This window comes from Lineus longissimus, chromosome 15 (genome assembly GCF_910592395.1).
Source record: "Lineus longissimus chromosome 15, tnLinLong1.2, whole genome shotgun sequence".
In the NCBI taxonomy this organism is placed as follows: domain Eukaryota; kingdom Metazoa; phylum Nemertea; class Pilidiophora; order Heteronemertea; family Lineidae; genus Lineus; species Lineus longissimus.
In genome coordinates, this window is record NC_088322.1 from 8,845,625 (window position 1) to 8,872,355 (window position 26,731).

Consider the following 26,731-nt stretch of genomic DNA (forward strand, 5'->3'; position numbering starts at 1 on the left):
GCCAGCCCATCAGGTCATCTGTGGGTAGGCATTTTATTTATGGGGGAGTGGGAGGGGGGGGGGGGGGCAACTCGCATAGGAGACATACACATGCAGAGGCGTAGCTAGCGGGGGGGGGGCAAGAATCAAAGTTATCCAAAAAGTGTGTTTTTGACCGTGATTTTGCCCGGACATTCAATAAGTGTCATCCATCGCTTCCCCCGAGAGTCCTGTGAATAATTAAATACTTCACAAGAACAGAATGTAACCTGATGGAAACCTCGATGCAGCTTTCACGGGTGTCTATAGGCCAAAAGCGGCAAAGGCAAATCAACGTATAATGAAGTAATAATGCGAACATAATTTTAGTGTAATTTATCCTCCGAAATAGGGTATCATTGTTTACTGGAAACAGGTGGACTCCTATTTGAAAGGGTCGATCATCGCTGCATGAGACGCTGAGTCCCTTTGAATGGGTAGGCCGTTCGTAAATACTGGTGGTCCAGGAACTAGGAATGCAGTTTAACACAATGCCGTGTAAAGTTATGAGACATAAGAATTGCCGAAACTATCTATCTGTATATCTGTCTACACAACGGCAGTACTAAGATTTATACTTTGTACGTAGGGCAATTTATGCTTTTGGAACTTTTCAAATTCAATTTCAATCTCACGAATTGGCGCCTTTAAATTTTCTTTTGACATGACAGTAATGTTGAATGTTGGCTTGAGTCAATTGGACCTCTGAATGACAACATTTCGACAATTACATAACCGTGGCGGTGACCGAAGTAATCCGCCTCAGTCTACAGACTTGACATATAGACAGATATAACAACCAGTCTGCTGGTCACAACCGCCAGAAGACAGTGATCGGAAAGACAATATTTCGTCATGTAGGCCTAACAGTGGTGTCGTCTGCGTGGAAGGTGCTCTACTAAACGGCGGATAGCCAGCTTACAGAGACTGTTTTAACCTGATGAAGCCTCAAATGAAGCGCATCATTAAGTTGCATTACTGCCTGTTGAATAATTTGAAAATATTTTCCAATGTCATGTTATGAGAACGAACGAACGAATGAATGAATGAATGAATGAATGAATTAACTCCGACTCCGATTAGGTTTGAGAGGATTAGAAAGTAACATATTCACATAGTACGGTTGTGTTAAAAGAGGAGGAAAACAGCACCAGCTTAAAAAATATTTCAATTTTTTTTAAACAAAATAGAGAGACTTCCTTTAATTTCTTTTCCGAGGTTTGACACAAAGCATCATGATTAGGAGGTGGCAAAAATAGTGCCCTAAGTATGTAAATCTAGACAATGAAATGATTTATCTCCGATAGCATTGGATGTCTCGCCATCTAGCAGGATACTAACTAACTAATCGAAAGCACTTCGTTTGGCAATAACCGTTTGGCGATAAGCCAATCAAAAGTTGTGCAATTAATGAATCATACACTATCGCTGATATAATTATTTCTGGCCACGTCAATATCAAAGCGTGGAAGCCCCTGTATAAATGGGAACACTGATTATCATTTATATTTTTTCTTACATCGTCATCGCTATTGCAAAAATATTGAGACATTGCGAACTGGCACATTGTTAGCTTAGAATGTGGACAGGCGTACAGTGCTATATATACATGTCGGAAAACGAGTCCAGTTGTCATGTCACTTGTTACACTTGGTTTGTCAACACCACTCGAGCAAGTCTTTTGTATTAGCTATACATCGTCGGCATTGAAATGTGCACTTGCCCACCATAAACAAACTAATTTGGCGGTCATTGAACTGTTATCTATGTCTCTGTAATCACACTGATGTATATAGCACTATACATCAGTTATACATCCGCGGTATAACAGTGTCTGCTTGCGATGCACGTTTCCATAGTTCTTTGCATACAGGTTTTGAGAGCGAAAAAATATATCATAAATCGCCTAACTTTGACCTTGCCTATCATTGAGAAATTCATGTCATCACCGCTTATCTGAATTCATGACCTCACGTCGGGTGAATATAAAACAGGACCAGATGAACCGGTATACTAACTGTTGAAATATCGCCGGTCAGCGAGCATCAAGCCACCATGAGGGAAATTGTGCACATGCAGATTGGCCAGTGTGGTAATCAAATAGGCGCAAAGGTAGGCCAACTTACTTTAGTCCACCCGCCCACCCACTCCACAAATCGAATCCCTGTCTCAATCTCCTCGTACATGTCGCAGTTGTTAATCCTTGCTGTAAAATTGGCATCATAGTCCTGTCCACGATGTCACAGCCTGGGAACATAATTCATTTTGCGCGCCTGTGTGTGGGGGGGGGGGGGGAGGATTTTACATTCACAAATGTACCAGTCGGTTCCTCAGTTCATGTCGATTACATTAAACAGGGGTTGGCACTGACTCTCCACTGATCATAAGCGTCAAGTAGACTTGTTTTTTAGTAAGCTATTTTTAAGAAGTTGTAAAAGGTAGCAAAAAGCTGGACGTAAAAGTTAAACTAAATTCTGGATGTAACTCCGAAATATATGATATATTCTTGCCTTTTATATTGGTGCACTGCCGAGTCATTTCAGCGATTGGCATAAAGTGACCAAAAGTAATAAAAGATATAGAGCTGAGAGCCGAGAGTCAACTAGGACATTTTAAGCTCAGTAGACAATATTTGGGCGATTGCAATGTAAGCACTCAGGAGGAAACCATGGACCCCGGAGGAACTTTACGCTGTCGACGACAGTGACGCCTTCTCTGTCACATTAGTGTGCCGGGACCTACAGGGATTCGAACCCGGGACCTCAGAGGTAACAGGTGTGGATGTTTCCACCTGCGCCACTCTGTCAGCCAAATTGTGATTAACAAGACGGGTCTGAGCCTATCAATGTCATTATATAGGCCTATCGATTCGCTTGACTTTTCGAAGATTATTCTACTTGACATGATAGTTTGTGAAAGAATGCTTAATGATTTACGAAACTTGTATCTGTCTTTGACCAGGCGTCCAGGAGGCCAGACATTGAGTTGACTTTCATTGATTATTTTGTTTTGAGAGCACCTCAATCCGACGTCTGATAACATGCTATTTCACGCCAGAAATTGCAACAGATGTAAACGCTTGCGGTATGACGCCGCCGCGGGGAACACAGCCCATGGTCCTTCTCTTGGTGTCTTCTCGAATTCTCGCTACCTCACATACATGTACAGTATATGTATTTCTTTTTCTTTTTAGTTTTTGGAGGTGATTTCCGATGAACACGGGATAGACCCCACTGGGAAGTACGTTGGCGACAATGACCAGCAGTTGGAGCGCATTAATGTCTACTACAACGAGGCACAAGGTGATTTCCCTTTATTGACGAGGCCTGACCTGGTCGATCCCTGGTTCAGAGGTCACCAGGGAAACGCGTATGCGGCAACGCGCGCAGCCTCGGTGTTGGTTAGATTTCTGAATAGTTTTTGCAAGATCTAGTCCGGCGGTGGCCCGCCCTACTACAATGCACAACGTAGCGGATCGAAGCCTATTTAATGGGCCAGGCAATATCTTCGCAGAATGACCTGGTTCCTTTAGGAAAATAAGTGCGTAAGTGAAGCATTATAAAATTGATATGGTCTACGGGACGAGATTGATGGACGTGCCCCTGAACCAGAACACTACAGACTGGAGTACACACTGATTTCGGGCGTTCGAGGTGGGCCACTCCGTTAGATATGGTTCTAATCGGTGCAAGGGGATCGAGGCTATTTCTTGTCCGAATTCATGACTCAGGGTGTAGTCAGAGACGCTTATCATGTCCGCGATGCGTTAACTAGAATATATTCCTTGTTCCTATTCCAACCTGGAGAATCAGCACCACATTTCCCGAGGGGTGGGTGCTCATCAGCAACACAAAAACTTGACTTGATGACATCAACAAAATCATCTCGTTCTTGACCTTCTGACCGACATCTGCTCACATGTAGTTTCTAGGTGACTTGTTAGCTCGTAACAGACTTGACTTTTGTCATAAATTTTGCTGGCTTCTAAATTTCAGGCGGTAATTACGTCCCAAGATGTGTCCTCGTCGACCTTGAACCTGGATGTTTGGACACGGTGCGATCAGGTCCACTGGGAAGGATGTACAGGCCTGACAACTTCGTCTTTGGTAAGTTATTCTCATTCAGGCTCTCTTGGAACCCCACCGGTCTTCAAGAGTACCGTGACGGCCACCAACAGCATTTGGGGGCCCGTTTCGACAGGTGCAAATTTTATGCATATATGTATACACCCGTGTGACGTAACCGCAATAGCGTTACATCTTCTTCATATTTTAAATGGCCGGGTCTATTTGGCAAGCCGCTCGCCGAACAGGGAACTTTTTTTGTCCTGTTTGGAGAGCCGCTTGCCAAACAGCACTAAAAAGCCACCCTGTTCGGCAAGCCGGGCTTGCCAAACAGGGCAAAAATACTACCCTCTTTGGCGAGCCGGAGAGGTTACAACATGTTGGCCAATCAGAGAGCAGTGACGTCATATTCGAATTTATATGCGCATATTTAACAATGGCCGACTTCCCGCTCTCGATTCAATTTCTGTTATTAACTCGGGTTTTGGTCAATAATCCATGAAGAAGCATGTACATGTACATGACTGTATGGATTTACAAAAAAAGTCATAAACGTGATTTAACTGATAAGCATGTTAAATGCATTAGTGTGCATTTCTAAAGGCGTTTCACTGTAACTCCAGTGTTGCTGACCGTGTTGCCACGAATGATAATGAGCTCCTGGATGGTTGAATATGCATGAGTTCGGCTCTCCATCCAGGGCAGAAAAAAGGCGCTGTTTGGTGAGCCGGGCTTGCCAAATAGTCACTTCCATTTTAAATTGCTACACCCGATTCCTTGCCGGATTCTTCAACGTGTTGTCGACAAACTATATGTGGTATCAATCCAGGTCAAGCCGTATGATCCGAACGTACCAGTGTGAACGTTTGAAATGTCCTAGGACAGAATGTCCGTCGAGCAACTGATTCCAACATGCGCTTTTAATCTCCGAGCTACATTAATTGATGGTCATTGTCTCTTATACAGAACACGACCATAATCCGTCAGAATGCAATGGAGCCGGACACGTTGAATATCAACTGGGGGGACTTAGAATTGGTGCCAGTGTAATATATGTATTATGTGACATGTCATGACTGATTAATTGCAGGTCAGAATGGCGCGGGCAACAACTGGGCAAAGGGTTTCTACACAGAAGGAGCAGAGATCGTCGAAAACGTAGTAGAAGTCGTACGAAAGGAATCAGAAAGCTGTGACTGCCTTCAAGGCTTCCAGATGGCGCATTCGATCGGAGGAGGTACGGGAGCAGGTCTCGGGACACTGCTGCTGAGCAAGCTTCGGGAGGAGTACCCGGATAGAATATTCACAACCTTCTCCGTCGTGCCGTCGCCGAAGGTATCAGAAGTTGTGGTTGAGCCTTACAATGCTACCTTGTCGGTCCACCAGCTTTTGGAAAGCACGGATGAGACATTCATCATCGACAACGAGGCACTTTACGACATCTGCTTCCGGACCCTTAAGCTTAAGGAACCGACGTACGCCGATCTTAACCACTTGGTCTCCCTCACGATGTCGGGGATAACGTCTTGCGTACGATTCCCCGGTCAGCTAAACGCGGACTTGAGAAAGCTCGCAACAAATTTGGTGCCGTTTCCAAGATTGCATTTCTTCATGCCAGGGTATGCGCCATTGACATCAAGAGGGAGTCGTGAATACAGATCTCTTTCCGTCCCTGAGATAGTCCAGCAAATGTTCGATTCGAAAAACATGATGGCGGCGTGCGATCCGCGTCACGGGCGCTATCTGACGGCGGCTGCGCTGTTCCGCGGGCGCATGTCCATGAAAGAAGTCGACGAACAAATCCTAAACGTACAGAATAAAAACAATCAATACTTCGTGGAATGGATCCCGAATAACATCATAGCGTCTGTCTGCGACATCGCACCGAGGGATCAGAAGGTGACGGGTACGTTCATTGGGAACAACACGGCCATCCAGGAGCTTTTCAAGCGTATTGGAGAGCAATTTACGGTCATGTTCCGACGGAAGGGGTTCGTACATTGGTACACAGATGAGGGGATGGACCTGCAGGAATTTACTGAGGCCGAGGCAAATATAAACGACTTGGTATCGGAGTATCAACAGTACCAGGACGCATCAGTGGACGATGTGGAGGCTGAAGAGGGCGAGGAGGAAGAGGTGGAGGAGACAGCGGACTAATTATAATCACCACCTGCAATCTCCCAACGGGAGAATAACTAGCATTTGCTCCGTAGGACAAAAGTACGCTTAATAGTAAACGGTGATATAGTCTATCAGTAAGCAACCGTTAACAATCGAGGCGAGGCGAGGCTTGGAGACTACACCACGTGTTATGACTTGGGACTAGACTAGAGCATTCACGGAGCCAAGAATAATTGCACAGTCGGTATATATACATATATACGGATCAGCCTACACTACAGTGTCCAATGAACAGACTAATGTACTGAGTGCACGACGTCGGAATGCAATTTGAGCATGTAAAGCAGTAGAACAACTGTGGGTCATACCAAAAAACATATTTGGTCATACCTATGTGAAATAATTGACTTTAAAATAGCTCCTTTCGTTCGAAGGGGGGGGGGGGCACCATACCCGTCGTTCACCCATGAGTTGTTGCTTCATGGGACATAATTTTCTTTTAGACTGCGATAATGACAAAGCTTGTAAAATCGGTCAAGTGGTATAGACCAACCGTTGCAACGAGATGACTGTATGATGTCTATACAATAAGAGACCTAAGAGAGGACCTGGAGATTGGCCACGCGTAAGCCTACGTGTTGCACTATGTTTGTTGCGAAAGAATTGCGGAAGTCATCGATTATAGGGGGTGACAATAAGGGTTTTAAGTTCTGATCACCCAATTCTCCCAACAACAGCACGTGGTAGAATGTCAAGGTCAAACTGTCCAGGAGTAAACTCATTTTCTGGGTCATGAACTCATTCCCAGAATTAGTTCAGATAAGAGATAACATCAACATATACTTGGGCACTGTTTGTGATGATAGGGGGGGGGGGGGGGGGTCAGTGATAAAAAAAGACTTGCCACCAAATACAACAAAGTGATTAACTAGATTGCGGTTGACATTGGCGTTTGTTGGAGAGGGGGGGGGGGGGGATAAAACTAAAGCCGATTGCTAATCACTCGGTGGCATATATATAAAGATAGTTGTCAAAAGGGCACTTCACCAGTCAGGGGAGGGAGAATGGTGTACACACATCTCTATTTTGCTGACATTAACTGAGTTGTGGTTGAGATGGTGTTCTTGGTGGGGGGGTCCCTTGATTTGTAGCTTACATGCTCTTCTAGGGTGCAAATTTCATTCAAGGCTGATACAAGTACATTACATGCAATTATATACTCCTGGTGATAATTACAAGAGAGTATAATATCATGTTGTAAAGGCAAAGGAAATGTGGAGCCAAAAATGTAAAATGCGGGAAAATATGCATGAGGATATTAAGGAAAAGGTACTTGCCTGTCACATTATGATGTTGCGTCTTTTTAAGGATCCTGTAGATCTCCTTGACCCCCGAGCCATTTTAGCGATTTCAAAATATTCAGGAGTGTTTGTGTTTCTGTGTTTCATGTAAGAATAAACACGGAAATTACGATCGTGGAAAACATCATATAGCTCTCGGTTGGGAGTTGTCGCTTTTATAACAAAATTAAGAAAGAGCTCCGCACGGGCGTCTCCCTTTAAATACCTACACACCTATACGCCATTTGATTTGAGTGAGTGATCTTCAGCTGTCTATACTCTCATACCGCAGTAATTTTGAACAATGAGTCGAGCGAAGCTTCGGCATATAAGCTTACATGTTATTTCAAAATTCATTAAATTCAACCTGCTTGTGTTATTGGCCTGGGTAAGACTATTCAAGAGTTTCTCATCTAAATATATTTTTGTGTCACTTGCAAAGGGTCACTTGTGATTTGTCATTTGAATTGAAAGTAACTCGCCTAGAATAAATTTAAAGGCCCGTCCTCCTCAGTCAGGTATGGAATCTATTACGCCAGCGTTTTTCTACTTGCGATAGGGCATTTGAATAGCATAACACGATCAAATCATGTAACGAATACATTTACGGCATCGATTGAATTGTGAATCAGTCGTGATGATATATTTATTATGTACTTCAAATCTATTCAGTTTTACCTTCTTTCACATGCCGACTTATCGGCGGTGAATATACGTCCTAAAGTCTCCTCCTTTCAAGGAAGGATGGATATACGCACAACGACGGTGGATCGGCATGTTATTTCATCGAAAAAACACTCTCGTCGCGAAGTGAGGCAGTGAGAATCGGCGGGCCGTGTCCACGAAAGTGACCGTTCCGTCAAACAATGCATGAAGCAACCTCTGACACTGCATACTAGTATCATATATCTGAAAGAGGCCTATTGATGTAGCTTCATCCGTTTACTCGGCATAGACGGCCGCACTCCCAGTTTCCTTTTCCATGAAAGTTCAAAAGTTTAGTAGCCAGAACCGACCCATTTTTCTCAAGGCCTGAATGTCCCTTTAAATAGTAGACCCTGATTCTCACCGTCTCAAGTGACCGTTTGCCATCATTCTGCATACTTTGAAATACACGAGTGGGCATACGTTGTGGGTGCCACTGTAGTTGAACCCCACCTTATTCTATTCAGTTCGTGACGCGTGCAGTTGGTTGGCTATAATAGTGATCCCGTGTCAGCAAGGAAGAAAAGGCCATCACCTGTAACATTTCATACTTCATTGCTTGCTGAGTGCGCGGATGAGCCCAAGCCCACACGGTTACGAGATTGCGCCGGTGTAACAGTAACAAATGCCCCCCCCCCCCTCTCCCCTGGAAAAAGTGTCCGGCCCTATTGTATTCTACAATATGGTTCTATAGAGACCCTGACCGTCAATAGCTCAGAGATTGAAGCGCATGATAGAATCCTTTGTTTCCCGGGCATTCTATCCTAGGACATTTTAAACTTCTACACCGACATCAGTTCAGGACGGTAAGTATTTAACCCCTTGCTCCTGCCTATCCCCTTTAATACTACATAAAATTTGTAGTGTAATTATATATGTTTAGTTCAATCAGTATGCATAAATTTGAATTAAAACATTTTTACAGTGCAGTCTTGTGTCCAACTGAAAAATCAGTAATACGCATAAAATCAAGAATTCATATTTATTTATTCTTGATAAAAATGAAGTAAAACATTAAATCACAAGGCCTACCTCCAGAGCAAGTAAGTGCGAGTGTTGTCAGTTGGGCTGGAGTTTTGATCTTCTTGTGCATGTGTTTCAAATAGGGGGCGGGGGGGGGGGGGCATTGTAACCTCCGTATTATTGGGGGAGGAGAACGCACATGCCCTTACCAATCTTCTTATCGATCTTATCTGAGAGTAACCAGATTAATTGATGTCGTCAATTATTTAATTCAATTTGATCGAGGCGAAGCATCTATGTACTTCTTTATCTTCCGCGTCATCTTTCAGATTTTTGTTTTGATATACGCAAGAAAACAGCATGGCATAATTTTTTTTACTATAAACAATGTTTTGCGAAGCAGGCTTGCACATGATACCAAGTGTTTGGGCAGTACCGAGTGATTATCCAAGGAATAACCAAGGGGATGAGGCAATGTTCCGTAACAAGTTGTAACACAAGACGCTCAGCTGTGGCGGGATGTAGGCCTATGATTGAACGTTTGCTGTCGGCTGCGAACTTGCTCCTTTTAGTCTGGTTACTCTAAGATCTTATCAACCTGCATCCTGAACCACGTGGTCTTATACGCCCCTTAATCGCCGGGTTTAAACGTAGCTGATGAATATCATCTTGAACACTGATGCAAAAACCGATCAATAAGTAGAGACCTGGCCAGCACCTGGGGACGAGGTTCATTATTTATACGCCTTATTTATATCTAAATCAAGATGGCGGATTGCAAAATTCTGGCGATTCATTGTCTCCTTCTCGTTCTATTTTTGTCACATCTAGGTAAGCTGATTTTATAACTAAGTCAATAGAAATGTCGCCAAGGTAACAATCTTCAATTTGAATATAAATTATGTGGTGAAATAATTTGTTTAGACATAATGTGCAATGGGTTTTATTGCGCCTCTCTGTTGGTGTGAGCAGTGATATTGTATAGGTATACACACTGGAGGATACATGTATACACTCTTGCTGTATACAACATTGTTTACATACTGGCAGCACACTGTAGCTTATTATTGCATCCTATAATACCAGGATCAGTCGCATGCTTCTGCCCTTGCACACGTTGCTATGGTATGCTGAAATTTACTCTTCAGGATATGTACATACCAGAAGGAGTTTTTTGGTCAGTTTTAGTGACTAGCCAGGCCTAATACTTCATGGACATACCCATGCAGGTTGTGCTATAATTCACACTATCCCAGGGCAGATCTTTGTGCATGAAATACGCTCAGAATATTCAAACGTTGTGTGGTCAATACAGAATCAATCAAAACTAATTCTGGAAAATGAGACATTTAATGTGTGATAATCCCTCTTGTGTTGTATTGATTTTATAATTCATTGATTAATTTATTGATGATTTCATACTGAATAAAAATCCATTATCAGGATGAACTATTTTACATTGAAGTGGAGCCTCCCTTAGTGGACACCTCTGTTAGCAGGACACCCTTTTTACTAAGGACTTTGGCTTTGGTCTGAAATTAGCAATTTCCATTCAGTACAACCTCTTTAGTCAGGACACCTCTCTATTTAGGACAACATTTGTCAGTCTCAAGGGTGTCCTTAATAGAGATGTTCCACTACACCTACAGTCGAAATGACAATGTGTCATCTCTAAATTTGCTGAGTTGCGTGCAAGCTTCATGAATTTTCACTCATTTGGCATATTCCCAATCACGAATTATCTTGATTAACTCATCGCGAATACAATGTATGCAGCCCACAACTACATGTAACGTCACTAGCGCATAGCACGGCGTACATGTGATGTTAGTTGCAACTAAACTTACACCTAGCCGAAGGGATATCAATCGTTATTTGGACACTGCTACCAGTCACATACTTTTGCCTCGTTTATATGTTATACATGTAGTCGTGATTTTCATCGAGCCAGTAACGATTCTCTTGAGACATAAAACTATCCGGTGTGTCAGTGTTTGGCTGCTATATTTTCATCCTAATTGTACAGTCAGTGCTGTTAGTATTAGCGAGAATGAATTGAGTCCTACATATTTAATTGTTTCTTTACAGCATTGATAGAAGGAAAGGGACGCGGCGGTGGTGGAAGGGGACGAATCGGCCGTGTAAGACCTTCAGGGGGAGGGCGGGGCCGGGTCACACCCATACGCAGTAGGCCACGAGCGTATAGTAGACCCTGGTTTCAGAAGCCTATATTTGTTGGTACCCTCTACGGCCTGGCTGCATATAAGACGAGAAGACGGTTCCGAGATCACCCTAATTCAGGTAGAGTGTATGACAGATAGCTAAAACAATCTTCACTTTTTCACCTTTCATCCTTCATATTTCATGCTTCGTTCATATTTTTGCATCTGTCAGCAAAATGGCAACGTCTATTTTTAGTACGTATTGACGGCATTGAAACTTATCAAATTCTTTTATTGTATTTCATCCTTGAGTTTGTCATGTACGTAAACTTGAAAATACCATGTTTGCCTGGCTGCCAAAATTTCAGTTGAAATGTTGGTGTAAAAGTTTTCATCGTAGGCTACATTTTCAAAAATCACAAAATCTATAAGTTCATGAAAACTCTTAGTCGAACCTCTCTAAGCGGACATCTCTCTATTAAGGACACAAGTCCTGGCCCCATATTGGTTTCTCCATTCAATTTAACCTCTCTAATCCGGACACATCCCTTTTCTATTTTTTTAAAGGACAGCACTTGTCGGTCCAAAGGGTGTCCTTAATAGAGAGAGGGTGTAATATATAACAATTTTTTCTGGGGTACTCTTTAGTATGAACACAGTACGTAGCATGTGCACTTTTCCTGTTGAAAGCCCCGCATTTTCAATTTATCCTTTTCCACTTTCAGAACCAAGAACATGCAGAAATTTCGTTGCCCCCAATGGGACACATTACGGTTATTTCATTTGTCCGCAGTGGCACCAAAGCAATGACTTTAGTTACTGTTGCGGACCAGAAAAAGGGCAGCGTTGTTGTAGATTCGCAGATGAGTACGTTAAGAGTTTGGATGCAATATTCTCGATTAACCCTTTCGCTGCGGCAGCCATTTTTTTGGCCAGCGCCGCTATGTGCTGACAGTCGATACAAATAATAAACAGTGGAGCTTACTTTCACCTCTTGAATCCCAAAACTTGAAAATCCCGGGATCCCAGGGTGGTCACGGGGTTGCGAAATTGGGTCTGACTTTATAAAGGGGTATGCCATTTGTATACGTGTGGTCCAGGAAAATAGAAATGCAGTATAACACAGTGTACATTATGCCGTTGTGCAGTTATCAATATAATGCATACACAGTGGCAATGTTGAAATTTACACATTTATTTACACAACTGGGAATTTTCAAATCCAATTACAACTTTCAAACGTTTAACGAACTACTGATAAACCCCGGAAGGGAGTACCTAACTGTTTCATTTCAAACCAATCCGGAAAAATTATGTTGAAAACTTATGTATTGCGATGTCACTTTTAATGCAAAAACCATTCTAGACACGGTAGAAAAGTTGAGTTTACTTGAAATGACCTGAAGTGAATTTAGTAGGTTTTGACATCTGAACTCTTTCTTTTTCCCATTTTGAGTAACTTCGCATTTTCTCCCGTAGTTTCCAATAAAATGCATTGGCATAAAACTTTGGATGCAAAAGCATTGTGTAATACATTGTCTAATATACCTGGTCAATGCATGTCTGCTATTTTGTGACCAGGCAAATTTAGGTGGAATTTGCGTATATTTTTCCAGACCTTTCTGCAAATTCCAAATATTAGAGCCTTCACAATTTGTTGGTTTACAGCACATGTAGATCTGTGTTTTGTTCTGGACCCTCAATGTTTCTAACTTGAATCTAAAAAACATTAATTTGTCCCTCAAAGTTTCTCAACTGGCCTGGTCTTGCTTGGTTGCGACATGAAACAATCTGTGTTAGGTCAGACCCTGTATCATAGGTTTGTTTCAATTTCAGTCCGAGTAGATTAGCCGGGGTGGTCATTGGCGGAATTATCTCTGTCGTCTTCATGGCATTGATCATAGCCCTGTGCTGCTGGTGCCGGAAACGCCAAGGGACGAAAAAGCCTGGCACCGGAAGAGTCCTCAAGGGGCCAACGGGTAAGTAGGCCTCGTCCAGTCAAAGTATGGTTTGACCAAACCATATCGTTCATATTTACTGGTTGCTCGGGAAAATAGATATGCTGCTACATAAAGTACACAATTCCTAGAACAGCTTTGCTGAAACTAGGTGCATATAGCATTTGTACTGTATATATCTGTCGACACAGCAGAAAATGTTGACATTTATATTCAGTACGTAAAAATATATGCAATTGAAAATTCTCAAATTTGGTTACAGATTTTAAAATTTAACGAACAGCATTGGCCTTTTAGAAAATGTTGACAGTTAATGTGGGAATTCTATTCTGTGGTTGCTGGTTACTTGTGCTCTTTATGATTTTGGGGGTTTGGTGTGTTTGGTGTTTGCTTATACATTTGTACTGTCAAAGGGTTTCCATTTTCAGATTTTTTTGTGTTCTTTTCCTCAACATTGGTGATGGCTTAATGAAGGTCTTCTTCCATTGTCTATGCCACTTACTTGCTATATCTTTATCTCTTGCTTATGCCTGCCTTTGTTTTTGCTTATCTAGGTAATGCGGTGCCTATGACAAGCTACCAACCAGTGCAGAGTAAGTTTGTAGGGTGCTGTATATTGTCATGGAGTTTGTTTACTTTGTTACTCAAAATTTGAGGTCATTTTTACGCTATACACATACCTCAATGCATGCTGTCATACCACAATGCAAATGCCATTGCGTTGTTGGAGCCCATAGTATGAGTGATCATATACCAAAAATTGGTCCACTCAATGGGTTTATAAAAATTGGTCCATTTAGGATGGGTTGACTCATTGATTATGATGAACCTAAATTTTTGCAGTTTTGTAGTTTTTTTCTTGTTCAATGCTGGGTCTGCACATAGCACATGTTTATTGTTATAATCATGAGATAGTTTGCCCCATGACCAGGATGTCATGGGTTTGATCTTCAGTACAATATACTCCTCCAGACAAATTAAAGCTAACTCTCCTCATCAAAAGCAGATATGGTGTCACTTGGCTCCCCAACTCATTATCTTGACCAGTTCTGCGTGCCTTACACTTCTCCTACTGAGAATAGGGGTAATCAAATCTGCTAAGCAGCATTGTCTTTCGATGAGGAAATCATTTTAGTGTTCTCTTTCTTATACATATCACTAGTTGGGTATATCATATATAAATAAAGGTTTGTTCGATGGATCCACTGTGCTGACAAATTCTGTAGATTCGGGTTAGAACAACCAAATAACAATAATTCAAAATGAGTTGCAAATACAGCAGATAATAAGGCATCTCCTGTTGTGTTTTGAGTATGACTGGTCTCCATCAATTGAATTGGTCAGAGGCAAATCCTAAATAATTCTTAATTATTCTATTTCAGCCTCAGCAAACAACGGATACAACCCTGGCACTGGTGCCACCTATGGAGTTCCTGCGAAATCAGGTCAAACACCATACCCAGTAGCACCAGGCGAGATGCCATATCCAGTAGCACCAGGCGATACGCCACACCCAGTAGCCCCGAGCGAGACACCATACCCAGTGAGGCCCGTTGACCATGATTTTAATCCCGGTACAGGTGCAACGTACGGACCACCTGACTCTGATGCACCACCACCCATCTATCCGGGTGGTGAGCCCCCCTATCCGGCACCAGTCTATCCTCCAGCGCCCGGTGGACCTGTTTACCCACCTGCATACCATGCAGATGGAGCCATGTATCCCCCGGCGGAGCCACCAACTGGCTACCCAAATGCACCATCTGATGGGCCACCTTACCCTACAGAATCAGGTAAGCGTCTTGCTCAACCTCATTATCTGTTGTAGTTTCTGGGTAACAGATTTTAAAAAGTATTCATTCAAAAGAGTAACGAGGCATATGGACTTGATGAAGAAGTTTAACTTTCAACTCTAAAATATCTCTTTCTCATGACATTTACTGCAGAAATCAATTAAACAGGGGTTTTCCATAGTCGAGAGAGTAGTTTGACCAGTCTGATGTGTGACATACCATGACGCAATGCTGATACAATCAAAAATCTATTTATAAGGACTTTCGTCCTTTTATACATTTCTGACACAAAGTTGTTGAAAGGCTTACACTTATCGTATAATAGTGGATCAGGAAAATAGAAATGCAGTTATTCACAATGCCCAGTGCAGTCATCATGCTAAAGCCTGATATGTGTAGTATTTGTATATCTGCCTACACCCTGGCAATGACAATGTTGAAATTTACATTCAGTGCATAATTACACAGGTAAAGTTTCAAATCCAATGCGTTCAATTGCAAATTTCGAATCATTTTTTGTTGATTTTAGTTTCAGCACCTTATCCGATAAAGTGAACATGGTCAAACAAAAAAGACATGAGGCACTTCCAATGGTTATCATCTGAAATCGCCGACTGGAGTTCAGACTAGCTTCCACTGCTTCCAAAATACCCTATGGACCACAGGTACTCAAGCAGAATGCTACTTGTACAATGTACTCAACCCAGAATTGTTTGTGTACCATTGATTTTGTGTTTATCACATTTACAGAAAATTACAAAAATATATTGCCGCAAAAAAGAAAATCTAAATCCCGATTACTGCTTTACTTTTGAAGTAAATGTTTCAACTTGAACTTTTACAGGGTTGTCTAAATTTGAAAAAGTGGTATGCTAAAGCTGCCTTTTCACAAAACCGTGAAATAAAATGGTAACAAATATTTCTCGGGTTACTGTATGTTCGTGACGGCTTTTTATGATTATATATGTGATTTCACATGGTACTGCCGCGGCCAAAATAGCATTCATTTGTTAACTTTTAACTAGAATTCACCAAAAAATTGTCGAGGTGAGTGAGTGTTTGTGTATGGATCCACAATTTCAGTGTCGTGTTTTGGATCTTTTCAAATTTCTAAAACTTTGACAGAGCTCACAAAAAATCATGATTTGACAAATTGACATCAATGACTGCAGGTTAACTGAGTAATAACTATCTGCCTCTCTTGCAAAGATGAACTCAGCGCCTGTAAAAATATGACTTGTTACTATGTAACAATATGTAACTATTTATTTCGTTTTAAAATCGAATATTGAATAGTAGAATTTTTAACAATTACCGGTACTAGTAATTATAAAATTGCAGGTGGTGTGGGGTAGTTACATCACGCCACCTTTCTACAATTTAACATACATGTACATGTAACCTTGAGGTTATGTGACATATTTGATCGACACATACGAAATTGAATGTGACTCATTCTTATGAACTGTCTTAAATACATGTATGACAATTTTTGGGAGCATTAATATGAATCAACTAGTTGTACAGAAATCAGTGGTATATATATTATTGAGGGTGTATTTTTCAGTACTATGTTGTTATGTGACTGGGAGATTTTCAGATGACCTAAATGAGGATAGCTGGCATAAGTACTAGACCAGCACCATCCAATAGGGAGCATCTAAGTATTTAGTATGGATATCTGGTCTTGTAAATGTATTTAATGGGCCCGGCCGTGGTGGTGTAGTGGTTGGCCCTTTCGCCACTGTCAACCTGAGATTCTAGGCATGTCTCTTTGCCTTACTCACCGAGGTGTAAAAATGGTTACCGGTAGGAAAAGCTCAAGTTGTAGCGATGATTGAGCAGCTCATCCAAGTTCTACTGAAAAGCTTTTAGGATAGACTAGGGTTATGGTATAAAGTTGTTGAAAAGTATTACATGTATCTAGGATATAGCCTTTGTTGTTGTTGATATAAGACTATGAACCCTAAACTTTACTGTTGTATCATTGTGCTGTGGAACCCTTTACACCACAGGAATTATATTAGTGACAACTATCCTCCCCTTAAAGATGTCTATTTTGTGACTCGCAAATAGACTTTTCTACTTTACATATAATCTCACTTTTTTATGACGTGGGATGTAAAATATCATGTTGTGATGTGATGCGAATGTGATCTTGTGGTATTTCATAATTGGGTATTGCTAGACTAGTACTTAATTTAATGTTATTTCTACTTTTACCTTGGTTTCGTCAGAGCTGGTTGTGCAATATTTTTATCCATAGACGATTCTCTTGTTACTCGGACTGTTTATAACTTGATAATTCGTTATAATGTATATCATACTCCTTGTTGAATCTTCAAATTTCGACAGATTTCTGATGTGTAGAAAGTATTTTTCAAAATTTTATTCTTATTGCCGGAGAAAGTTATCTACTATACTTTTGTTCACTATCTCCTGTTCACATACAATCATTTTATAAATTGACAATTATTTATAATGATTAGGTCACTGGCATATACTAGTTCCTTATTAGCATTACATGTACGTGATCATTATGTATATTTGAAGAAATATATATAGGCATATATTGTATTTTAATATAATATTATCAAAATTTTCTGATATTGAAGAAGACCAAACTGTTATTTGTGTACTATGTACTTCAAAATCCTTTCTGAGAGGTCAGCAACCAGGCCTGTTACTTGCGAGCAAGTTTCAGGTATGGTCATTGACCTCTGAAAAAGGATTTCCATAGTACATATAATATACTTAGAAATTTAGAAAATGGGTATTTTGCATTTAAGTCTTCTTGATAAATAAGAGGTTACATGTATCATCAGTAACTAAAGTTGGCTAAAAGATCTTGGAATTCAAATTTGGTTAAAATTACCGTGACATTTTTGCGACGTTTTTTTTGTGATTTTCAGAAATGCAGTGTCAATATCAAAGCTGCTGTTTGATTACAATTTTAACTCAAATGCATTGTGATCTAGTTCATTCAGCAGCAAACATGGTATTTTGTCTTCCGCTAGTATAAAACAAGCATTTTCGCCAACAATTAGGGCAGCAAAAATTTCACGGTTAATCTAACCTAAAATCTCTTCTCATAGTTTAACCTAGCAATTTAAAGAGTGCAATATTTTTGAATGTGTAATGTATGTATATACTGGATTTAAAGTTCATGGGTGTACATGTATGACAGACCAGAATATTTTGGCTGAGTATTGTACATTACTGTTATTATCTCTATCTGTTTCAACCTACATGTATCCTTACAATTTGAATTGTGGTGTGGTCTGTCTGAGTGCCGGTATGTTTCTAATCTTAACCACACCAGCGAATTACAACTCCCTTTTTTTGATACGTGAATGTGTCAGGTGCACAAATTGGGCATTGTGTGGGAAATCTGTCAAGTTTACTAACATGAGGTGTTTGGCGCAAATTTAAAACGAAGTGTCCCCATCTGGTGAACGTGACAAGAGACATCATGTGTACATATGAAAATTAGGCGAATAAAGGGGGTTGGGTCAAAGTGTGCGATCTATCCCCCCTTACGGGAAAAGAATACATTGTATTTGAATTTGACCAAGAAAATCCTTAGTACTGAAAGATAGCTTTAAGAAACTACTATGGAAGTAATCACATGAGTCAGTCTAGACTTTTTGTAGCTTTTTCAGCTACGAAGCTGCTTTAAGCGTCCCTTGAAGTTGCTTGTTTCTGGAAATTGTGCCCACAGTCTCCTATCAAAGACCCCGTCAATGACGAATTATTTTTATTCGTAGGCAATTTTGCTTCTTTTGAAGTTCTGGTAGACAACAGGGGTAACGGTGTATTATGTAATCACCCGCCACCCCTTCCATTTCCCAGATTCACTGCAAATAAAACAAAAACCAAAATTAGTTATGCATGAGCGATATTGGGTTCGAATAATAGGATTTTGGTTTTTGATGGGACACCGTGGTAGGCCTCCCCCCCCCCCCCCCCCCGCAGGCAAAGAAACTATCTGGAAATCATCATGTGGCCATGCTTATGTCTGTCCATGCCTTTCTAATGAACTGTATGTATGTAGACTGTATCAATAATAGTCTTTATTTCTTTTTGCATGTTTTTGTTGGCATAGTTAAATTATTTTGTTACATTTTGACATCTGATAGGCCTATCGGCTAGCATAACTGCCAGGGTGTGTTCATTTTAATAAAATGAATGATAATATAGATATTCTTTGATGTTCATTCTTTTTAGAATAAAAAGTCGGTAACACGGTCACATTGAATGATATCACACTGAACATTTTTGCACTTCATAGCTGCATGTAGATACTACCGGTATATAGGCCTAGCTATAAATGGTTGTAATTTCAACGTTTGAAGATTGCCAGATTATCAAGGTGAAGAAAATAAAAAAGTGCATTAGAAATTACCATGCCGGAATATATATATATACTAAAACTGTAGGTACTTACCCGAATCCCACTTGAATAAATGCTCAATCCGTCCTCGCAATTTTTTTTCCAACAAGAAATAGATTTCCTTACCTCGTCTAGCCTGTTAACCGCGTAATTTTACATACATTGGACGCCATATAACGTCTTACGCAATGCACGGTCTTTAGGCCAGGACGTCATATGGCGTCTTGCGCAGTTAACAGGCTTCCGTCCTCGCAATTTTTTTCCAACCAGAAATAGATTTCCTTATCTCGTATAGAGTACTTTCCTCCCATGCACTGACTATTGTTCCCTTCGTTTTTCGTAAACGTTTTTTCATAACACAGGCCTCCATGGCCTCGTTGTCGGCGGGAAAAACCACTGTAGCATCTAACTCGGAAGAAAATTTCAGCAATTATGATCACTTCTAGACCTTGACCTACATACCTGAGGCGCTGCAGGTGCAGACGTCTAGACGTGCCAGGTATGACACTTGATTGACAGGCGTCAATTTGTGACACAGCGGTTTTTTATGATTACAGGACGCATCCAAAATCACAGTATATACATGTATATGTTTCAGTGACTATCCATTTTTTTAGACAAGTGCCGATAATAAATTTTGATTAAAAGACCCTGTACCACATAAATAACAATTTACAAAAATATTGAAATAACCTCAAAATATCGGCCAGCATCTGTTCGATTCTTTAAGCAGACTTTGCTAAGAACGTCATATTGTCAAATTCTTCATCACATGATGAGGCAAATCTGATCACGTGATGAACAATTTCTTCGAAGAAAGCCGCAACTATATCATCTTGACCACCAAGGTTTTTGCATATTAAATCAAGATACCCCAGCTGCGTAGAAAATTGAGTTTAAAACCATAGGCACAGGAAGCAACTTGATTTATTCAGCAAGAAACGTGATTTGTTTAGCATGAAACATTTGTAGCCCAGTCACAATTCATAATGACACCGTTGAACAGCGTTCCAGGCGGACACGAAGTGACGTAATCGCGCCCATTCGCGCATTGGTGGAAGATTGAACAGTCCTTCGGGTCGGCGTAGAGGCCATCAGTTTTTCCAGCACAGGAGAACATTGTACCTGAAACTAGAAGGTCACATCCCACTTCAAATGAGAGGTTTTGCATTTGCAAGCTGTATTACCACACCTGATGCAAATTTGAAATTGTATTTTGCTGGAACGCGCACTTTATAAATGTGAAAATGTTTATCAGTTCAGTTCAGTTGTGAATCGATGTTGGCGTTTAGATGACTGTTCCCCTCTCATACTTGAATTCGGGGTAGGAGGAGTCTTACAACTTGGTAGTGAGATTGACTGTGCCAGGGATACCCCTGCTTGCAATATTATGCGTCGTCAAATGCAATCATCACTTTAATGCTATTCTTTGATAATGATTTTCGCCGCGAGGTCGTTTCGGACACGGCTTGTGGTGCGCAACCTCTGTTTACTCTACTCTGCAGTTCTAAAGGCCACTTCAATAAATTCACAGAAGACTTTTAACAGTATCACAACAGAAATATCAGATCGGCAAACATACCTGGTGTTTGTGTGGTCGCCGTTGTTGTTGTCGTTGGCGCCTTGGTTGTTGTTGTTGTTGGCGCTTTGGTTGTTGTCGTTGGCGCTTTGGTTGTTGTCGTTGGCGCTTTGGTTGTTGTTGTTGGCGCTTTGGTTGTTGTGGTACTCGGCGGAGACGTATTTGGGCGTGGTGGTTTTGAAGTGATCAGGGTTTGCACATTAACGGTGGAGGTGCCAAGAGTTGGCAGGACACTGAAAAAAATGAATACAATATGTATGGTTTTATCACTTTAACGGGACAAATTAGTTGGGTCTGGAGGATAATTCCCTGCGGCTTTCCACCGTGGATGCGCTTCCATATATATTATGTACATGGCTAGTATCACACATTAATGCTAATCTCATAAGTATTTTCGCCAGTTTTGGACATGCGTGGCTTGCATTTACTACATCACGTCCTAGTACATTGTTTAGTGGAGTGGATTCGTCATTTTTTCGCATTTCCTAACATGCTGATTGCTTTTTTCCCCAATCCCTTAAGATGTACATGGTTGACATAGATTAGGTTGGCTTTATACCTACCCGCCGTTCAGGGCTCGATTTAGTGCGGTAATGAGAGGATATCTCCCTTGACCACAAAACGACCCAGTAAAGTCATCCAGGGCCAGCGACCATATCATCATGCCTCCCAGACCTTGCGACTGCATGTAGTTGACCTGGAGGAAAACATTTCAGAAAGTTATGTTTCGGTTCGCATAAAGATATCGGCACCCTGGAAATACACTCCCTTGCTTGCCGTGAATAAGCACGGTGGCTAATGGTATCAGTTTGCCTAAGAACAATACGTGCTTACCTGGAGAGGAAATGACGACACAAAAGAAACATACAACAGATTAGTTCATTTTGAGGGGCGAAGGCTTGCATTTATTATTTTCATCCGATTGTACCCATCCAACATGGTAATGGGAGGGCCTTGATTCTATTGTGTTACAAAGGTATGGAACCAAAACCTTTACCCACCGTGATAAGACATGCCTTCAAACAGCGAGGTAGCTTGTCCTGGGATGGTAGAAAGTTATTGAGGGCATTGTTTTCTTTGTGTCTCGTATTGAGCCAATGTATCAACCGTAGGCATTGCATTGGACCTTATTTCACCACTAGTACATGTAGGCTAGGACTATTTTTCCTGAGGGCGAAATTTACATTTACACCTGTATATGGGCTATACTTGTTATCCATATTTGCAGCATCGTCGTATCCTTCTATACTTTGTTATCCACGCTGGCTATATCGTAGTACCAAGCTATACCCACTTGTTTTCCATGCCTGCCATGTCGTCGTACGCGGCTATACATACCTTTGTGATCTATTCTATCTATATCGTCGTACCCGACTAATAAACTTACCTTGTTATCCATAATGTCTAATACCGACATACCCGGCTATACTGACTTCGTTATTCATGCTTGGTATATCGTCGTACCAATCTATGCCGGCCTACCTTGCTATCCATGGTGTCAATATCGTCGTACCCGGCTATACCCACCTTGTTATGCATGCTGTCTATATCGTCGTACCCAACCCACTGGTTACCCTGGATCGCGTAGGGAGCCTGGTGCTCGCTGTTGTAAAGTCTCGTCCCTCCGTTTTTCAACATATCGCACACCTATAACGGAGACAAAGATTTGAAACACTTTGTACCTCCTTGTATCTCATCATTTTTATAACCCTGTGTAAAAAAGCGATACAGCTCTTCTGTTAACCGAATCGTTTTATCTTTAATGCAAATAACCTGCAGTGAACCTAAATCGTGAAATAAACAAGTGTACTCGTATAGATGTTAAGACTTGTACTACAGTATTCAGCTATGTCAGTGGCAAAATGAAAAATCATGAAAAAAAAACTTTTTCTTACATATATTTGCGAATAACAAAAAAGTGGATTAATTCTACATGAAAAACATCCTCTAACATTATCCTCGGCGTCTCACCTCATAATAAGCCAGAAATCCCCCCTCTCCCGTGTACCGGCCACTGCTGCCTGGGCCGCTCGCAAGAGCTCCCATTCCAGTGGTGGGAGTGTTCGACTGCATGGTGAAGGTCCGTCCATATGTGGGTGCGCCAAGGATGAGCTTAGTGGCCGATTCTCCTGCTCCTTCGACCTGGGACTTCCAGTACTGAACTGCCCAATCCTGCAAAGGGTTCATATTCAACTTATATTGGGAAACATAATTTAGCCCCTGAAGCATTAATTAGTCATGACCTATCGACTGAGCAGGTACACGCAGAGTTCATCAATGTGAAAACGTTCGTCAGTTCATTTGACTCGAAGATGTCATGGAGGACTGCCAATTCACTCTCAAAGTTGAAGTCGGAGTGCGAGTCGTAAATGATGTGCAACCTCTGTAAAGGCCTCCATATACTATTGTGCGTTAATTGGAGCAATTTACGGACCACTCCTCCCCTTCTCCGGGCGCAAATCGTTCCAATTTACGCGCAGGTGCGTAGAAACCAAGTGTACCCGTTTTTAAGTGTATTCGATCATTTTTCGGGGAACGCTGAAAGGTAGATTGACACGTTTTCTGATTCTACTCCTATTGAGAAGTCATTGTATCTCTTGCCGTCCATTGTATGGCAACAAGGAAATATGGGGGACAACTACAGGTGTTACAAGTTCGTGAAAGGGTTACTTTATGGGATACGAATGAACTGCCCCGCAGAGTCTTTTATTTGAAAGACTCTTTTAATACCTACCACATTCAAAGTCTGGTCATCACCGGTTTCACCACTCCTCCCATACAGTGGCGAATGATGTCCCGTGGTCTTCTCCCAGGCTCCGCGCAAGTCGTACGTCATCAAATTGATGAAATCGAAATATCTAGAAAATATGGTGTTTGTTTGAAAAGATTTACGGAAGTTATGTCGCAGAAGAGGGCAAGAGCAGGTAACGGCGGATACACTTGTCTGTATGATGTTGTTACGAGTGAGCGACTATAACAACAAATGACCTATTTTTATGGTGACAACTTAACAAGATTTATTAGCAGCAAGGTACCATTTTCTAGGAATCATCAGTCCCCACAGTTAATTGAAAGTTAAGTTTAAGAAGTTTTTTGATGGTTGATGACTGCTCTTGTTCGATTCGGGTGCTTTGAATTAATACTTACTTGGCAAGTTGAGGGATATCATAAGCTTTCTCGCTTGTCTCCTTCCCCACTCCCACTGCTGCCGTAAGTAGAAGGCGGGGTCTTCCCGTCCTGATCGCATCTGCCTCAAAAGCAACACGGAGTTCCTGAAACAGTATCGTGCGATCAATGGTCATTGCTGCCTTTGGCCATGCACATTTGTTAGGATGAACAATATTTTTTCCAGAAGGTTAAGAATTGTGAACAATATCATGAAAGGACCACTACGTCACCAGATAGCTAGCGGACAATCAGCATAATATCTGATGTAATACCATTGTGACACAACTGACGATATTTTTTGGGTAAACTGCAAGCAATTTCGATGCTTTCTGAGGTAGTGTCAGAGGGCTACGTGATTCGATACAGACATTTTTATGGCTTTTTATAAGCAAATCGCATTTTAATGTGAAACAGAATTTTTCAAAAAATCTCCTTGCATTGGAGGCTAAATTTAAACATGTTGGTCACACTCCCACGCTTCCCAAAGTCAGTACGTAGGCCGGAGTAACATAATATTCACGTTGTCACTTGTCATGTTTTACTTGTCACGACTAAGGCTTGAAAACACGACTTGAAGGTGAAAAGCGACATCGTAAATCGTATGTAGCCGGCTCTTTTGAAATGACTTGTTCGTTCTTCATGTCACTCATTACAAGTGAACTGTGACGCCGCATTACATGTGAAAACGTGAACTCTATCTAATCGCGACATTAGAAGTTTATTTGATTCAGACGTACTTTGGCTAAATCAGCGAAGTTCTGCTTATCCTCTGGAGGGCTGTTACCCCTGACTCCCGGGTACTCCCAGTCCAGATCAAGGCCATCGAACCCGGTATCTTTGAGATAGGCAATGCTGGTGTCAATGAAGTTCTTCCTCAAGGCTTTTGTTGCCACCATTTCCGTAAAGCCAGCGCTGGAGTGGGTCCATCCGCCAACTGCCAGGAGGGTCTTCAGGCTAGGGTTGATTTTCTTCAGGTCGTTGAACCGACTGTACCTAAGTTACATGTATAGCTCAATGATATTTCTGCTGACGTTCGTCACCTTTGATAATAAATAACTAGATTTAAGTCAGTGATGTGTGCGAAGTCTTCCGATGACGTTTCCTTGTGCGACCTCACGAAGCCGACATTACTAAATTACATGCAGTATCATTAATAAGATGGACGGATCTAAGAAAGAGGAGGGGTTCAGCATGGGATGACTGACGTTGATTGTGTGGAGGGTAATGTCAATGTACATGTATGTAGGGAAGAGTCTATGAAGCATGAAGCAATAGTGGCTGCCTTGATAAAAGCCTTCATTGCCTCTACAGATTAGAGGGACTCAACTGGTAGCTGTATAAGACACTGGTTAAATGAGCATGCAACTTACATTCCCTTCGACCAGTCCGTATCCTTGTCATTCCATTCGTACGGGGTAAGGACACCATTAGCGATCTTGGCGAAGGCGTAGATGGCGTGAGTACAGAGGGATGGATCGACAGCCTCGGGGAGGAACTTTCCCGCCCCATTGCGGTACTGGGCCCAGTTCGTGTAGTAGCAGACCATCTTGTATTGGCCCGCTGTTTTTTGGAACAAAACATTGTAAGACAGATGTATGGAACGACTACATGTAGGCCTATATTGCTTGAAGAATTACCCTGTAATGGAAGTTCCAATTGCGATACTCTGCGGAAGAACAGCTGCTGAACATCACTGATGTGGAAATGAAGTCGTCCAACTCAATTATCCGTGTTCAAATGCTTGAAGTGGCTGATTTTGTAACTGTCTCGTTCTTGGTGAAATATTGTCCGATTCTCACAAGGAAAGTATTTTTTTGTCTTTTAAAGATTCAGATGAAATATTTTCATATTTATATTTTTGTTCAACTACTGCATTTACTGTTTTAAATCAAAGGAAATGGGAGTACCAGTGTCTTGGATATGTGTCTCGTAGGGGTTTGTGGTCACGGTGATTTACTTAGGCCAAGTATTCCTCTCTGTTCGTCATTAATATATGCTGTTGAGTTTGCTCACAACTCGACGTTCACACAGGACAATGACTGGTAATGAATATTATGGCATACAGTCAAGATTTCAACATACCTGCTATACATATTGTAGAAGCAATAACAAACAAGACTACAGATCCCTTCATCTCGGTATAGAAATATAAAGTGGAGCTGGTTCAGGCAATCAAAGTTGGGGATAGGTTTATCAAAATTTATCAAGATCGTTGCCACATCAGAACACATCAAGCACATGTTCATTTACGCATGGTTAAGTTCCCAGGGTATTTTAGTCAGATTTGGAAATCGAAGGATTTCGATTGCTAAGCCACAGCGAAAAGGTTTGTAGTGCACCGGCTGCTTGTTTTTTTGTTTGAAAAACAAATATTTATGCGTTTCGCAGCTACCTCCGTGACATGGTTTACAGCATTTACAGTCAGTTAATCAACAATGCATTGTCTACATTAGTGAACTTCTGT

At 41.4% G+C, this 26,731-nt stretch overlaps 3 protein-coding genes across 4 annotated transcripts; 2 read left to right on the top strand and 1 right to left on the bottom strand.

Moving 5' to 3' along the window:
* The first annotated feature begins 1,983 nt into the window (after nucleotides 1–1,983).
* LOC135499841 (tubulin beta chain-like) lies at nucleotides 1,984–8,209 on the top strand. The gene is made up of 4 exons (XM_064790814.1): nucleotides 1,984–2,130; nucleotides 3,212–3,320; nucleotides 4,014–4,124; nucleotides 5,173–8,209. Exons 1-4 carry the CDS (start codon nucleotides 2,074–2,076, stop codon nucleotides 6,240–6,242), a joined length of 1,347 nt encoding a protein of 448 aa, XP_064646884.1. The 5' UTR covers nucleotides 1,984–2,073; the 3' UTR covers nucleotides 6,243–8,209.
* A 1,622-nt stretch (nucleotides 8,210–9,831) lies between these two features.
* On the top strand, nucleotides 9,832–19,326 carry LOC135499880 (uncharacterized). Of its 2 annotated transcripts, XM_064790904.1 has the most exons (7): nucleotides 9,835–10,045; nucleotides 11,303–11,515; nucleotides 12,102–12,243; nucleotides 13,213–13,355; nucleotides 13,889–13,927; nucleotides 14,717–15,127; nucleotides 15,657–19,326. In XM_064790904.1, exons 1-7 carry the CDS (start codon nucleotides 9,982–9,984, stop codon nucleotides 15,680–15,682), a joined length of 1,038 nt encoding a protein of 345 aa, XP_064646974.1. In that variant the 5' UTR covers nucleotides 9,835–9,981; the 3' UTR covers nucleotides 15,683–19,326. The 2 variants fall into 2 exon arrangements, with proteins under 2 accessions (XP_064646975.1, XP_064646974.1); XM_064790905.1 differs by lacking the exon at nucleotides 13,889–13,927 and having other exon boundaries at nucleotides 9,832–10,045.
* A 1,146-nt stretch (nucleotides 19,327–20,472) lies between these two features.
* Nucleotides 20,473–25,813, bottom strand: LOC135499878 (chitinase-3-like protein 1). The gene is made up of 9 exons (XM_064790901.1): nucleotides 25,638–25,813; nucleotides 25,005–25,260; nucleotides 24,247–24,371; nucleotides 23,834–23,957; nucleotides 23,071–23,271; nucleotides 22,627–22,746; nucleotides 21,663–21,796; nucleotides 21,103–21,332; nucleotides 20,473–20,651 (listed from the first exon to the last, which is right to left on the bottom strand). Exons 1-9 carry the CDS (start codon nucleotides 25,811–25,813, stop codon nucleotides 20,473–20,475), a joined length of 1,545 nt encoding a protein of 514 aa, XP_064646971.1.
* Between the last annotated feature and the right edge of the window lie 918 nt (nucleotides 25,814–26,731).

Bases quoted from the DNA above. Each gene is read 5' to 3' on its own strand.
- LOC135499841 (XM_064790814.1), top strand. From the start codon at position 2,074: ATGAGGGAAATTGTGCACATGCAGATTGGCCAGTGTGGTAATCAAATA. The intron at 3,321-4,013 runs GTGATTTCCCTT...TCTAAATTTCAG, and splicing joins CTACTACAACGAGGCACAAG to GCGGTAATTACGTCCCAAGA. The intron at 4,125-5,172 runs GTAAGTTATTCT...GATTAATTGCAG, and splicing joins GCCTGACAACTTCGTCTTTG to GTCAGAATGGCGCGGGCAAC.
- LOC135499880 (XM_064790904.1), top strand. From the start codon at position 9,982: ATGGCGGATTGCAAAATTCTGGCGATTCATTGTCTCCTTCTCGTTCTA. The intron at 10,046-11,302 runs GTAAGCTGATTT...GTTTCTTTACAG, and splicing joins TCTATTTTTGTCACATCTAG to CATTGATAGAAGGAAAGGGA. The intron at 13,356-13,888 runs GTAAGTAGGCCT...TTGCTTATCTAG, and splicing joins AGTCCTCAAGGGGCCAACGG to GTAATGCGGTGCCTATGACA.
- LOC135499878 (XM_064790901.1), bottom strand. From the start codon at position 25,813: ATGGTCTGCTACTACACGAACTGGGCCCAGTACCGCAATGGGGCGGGA. The intron at 23,958-24,246 runs GTAAGTATTAAT...CATATTTTCTAG, and splicing joins GATATCCCTCAACTTGCCAA to ATATTTCGATTTCATCAATT. The intron at 22,747-23,070 runs GTGAGACGCCGA...TCTCCGTTATAG, and splicing joins GATTTCTGGCTTATTATGAG to GTGTGCGATATGTTGAAAAA.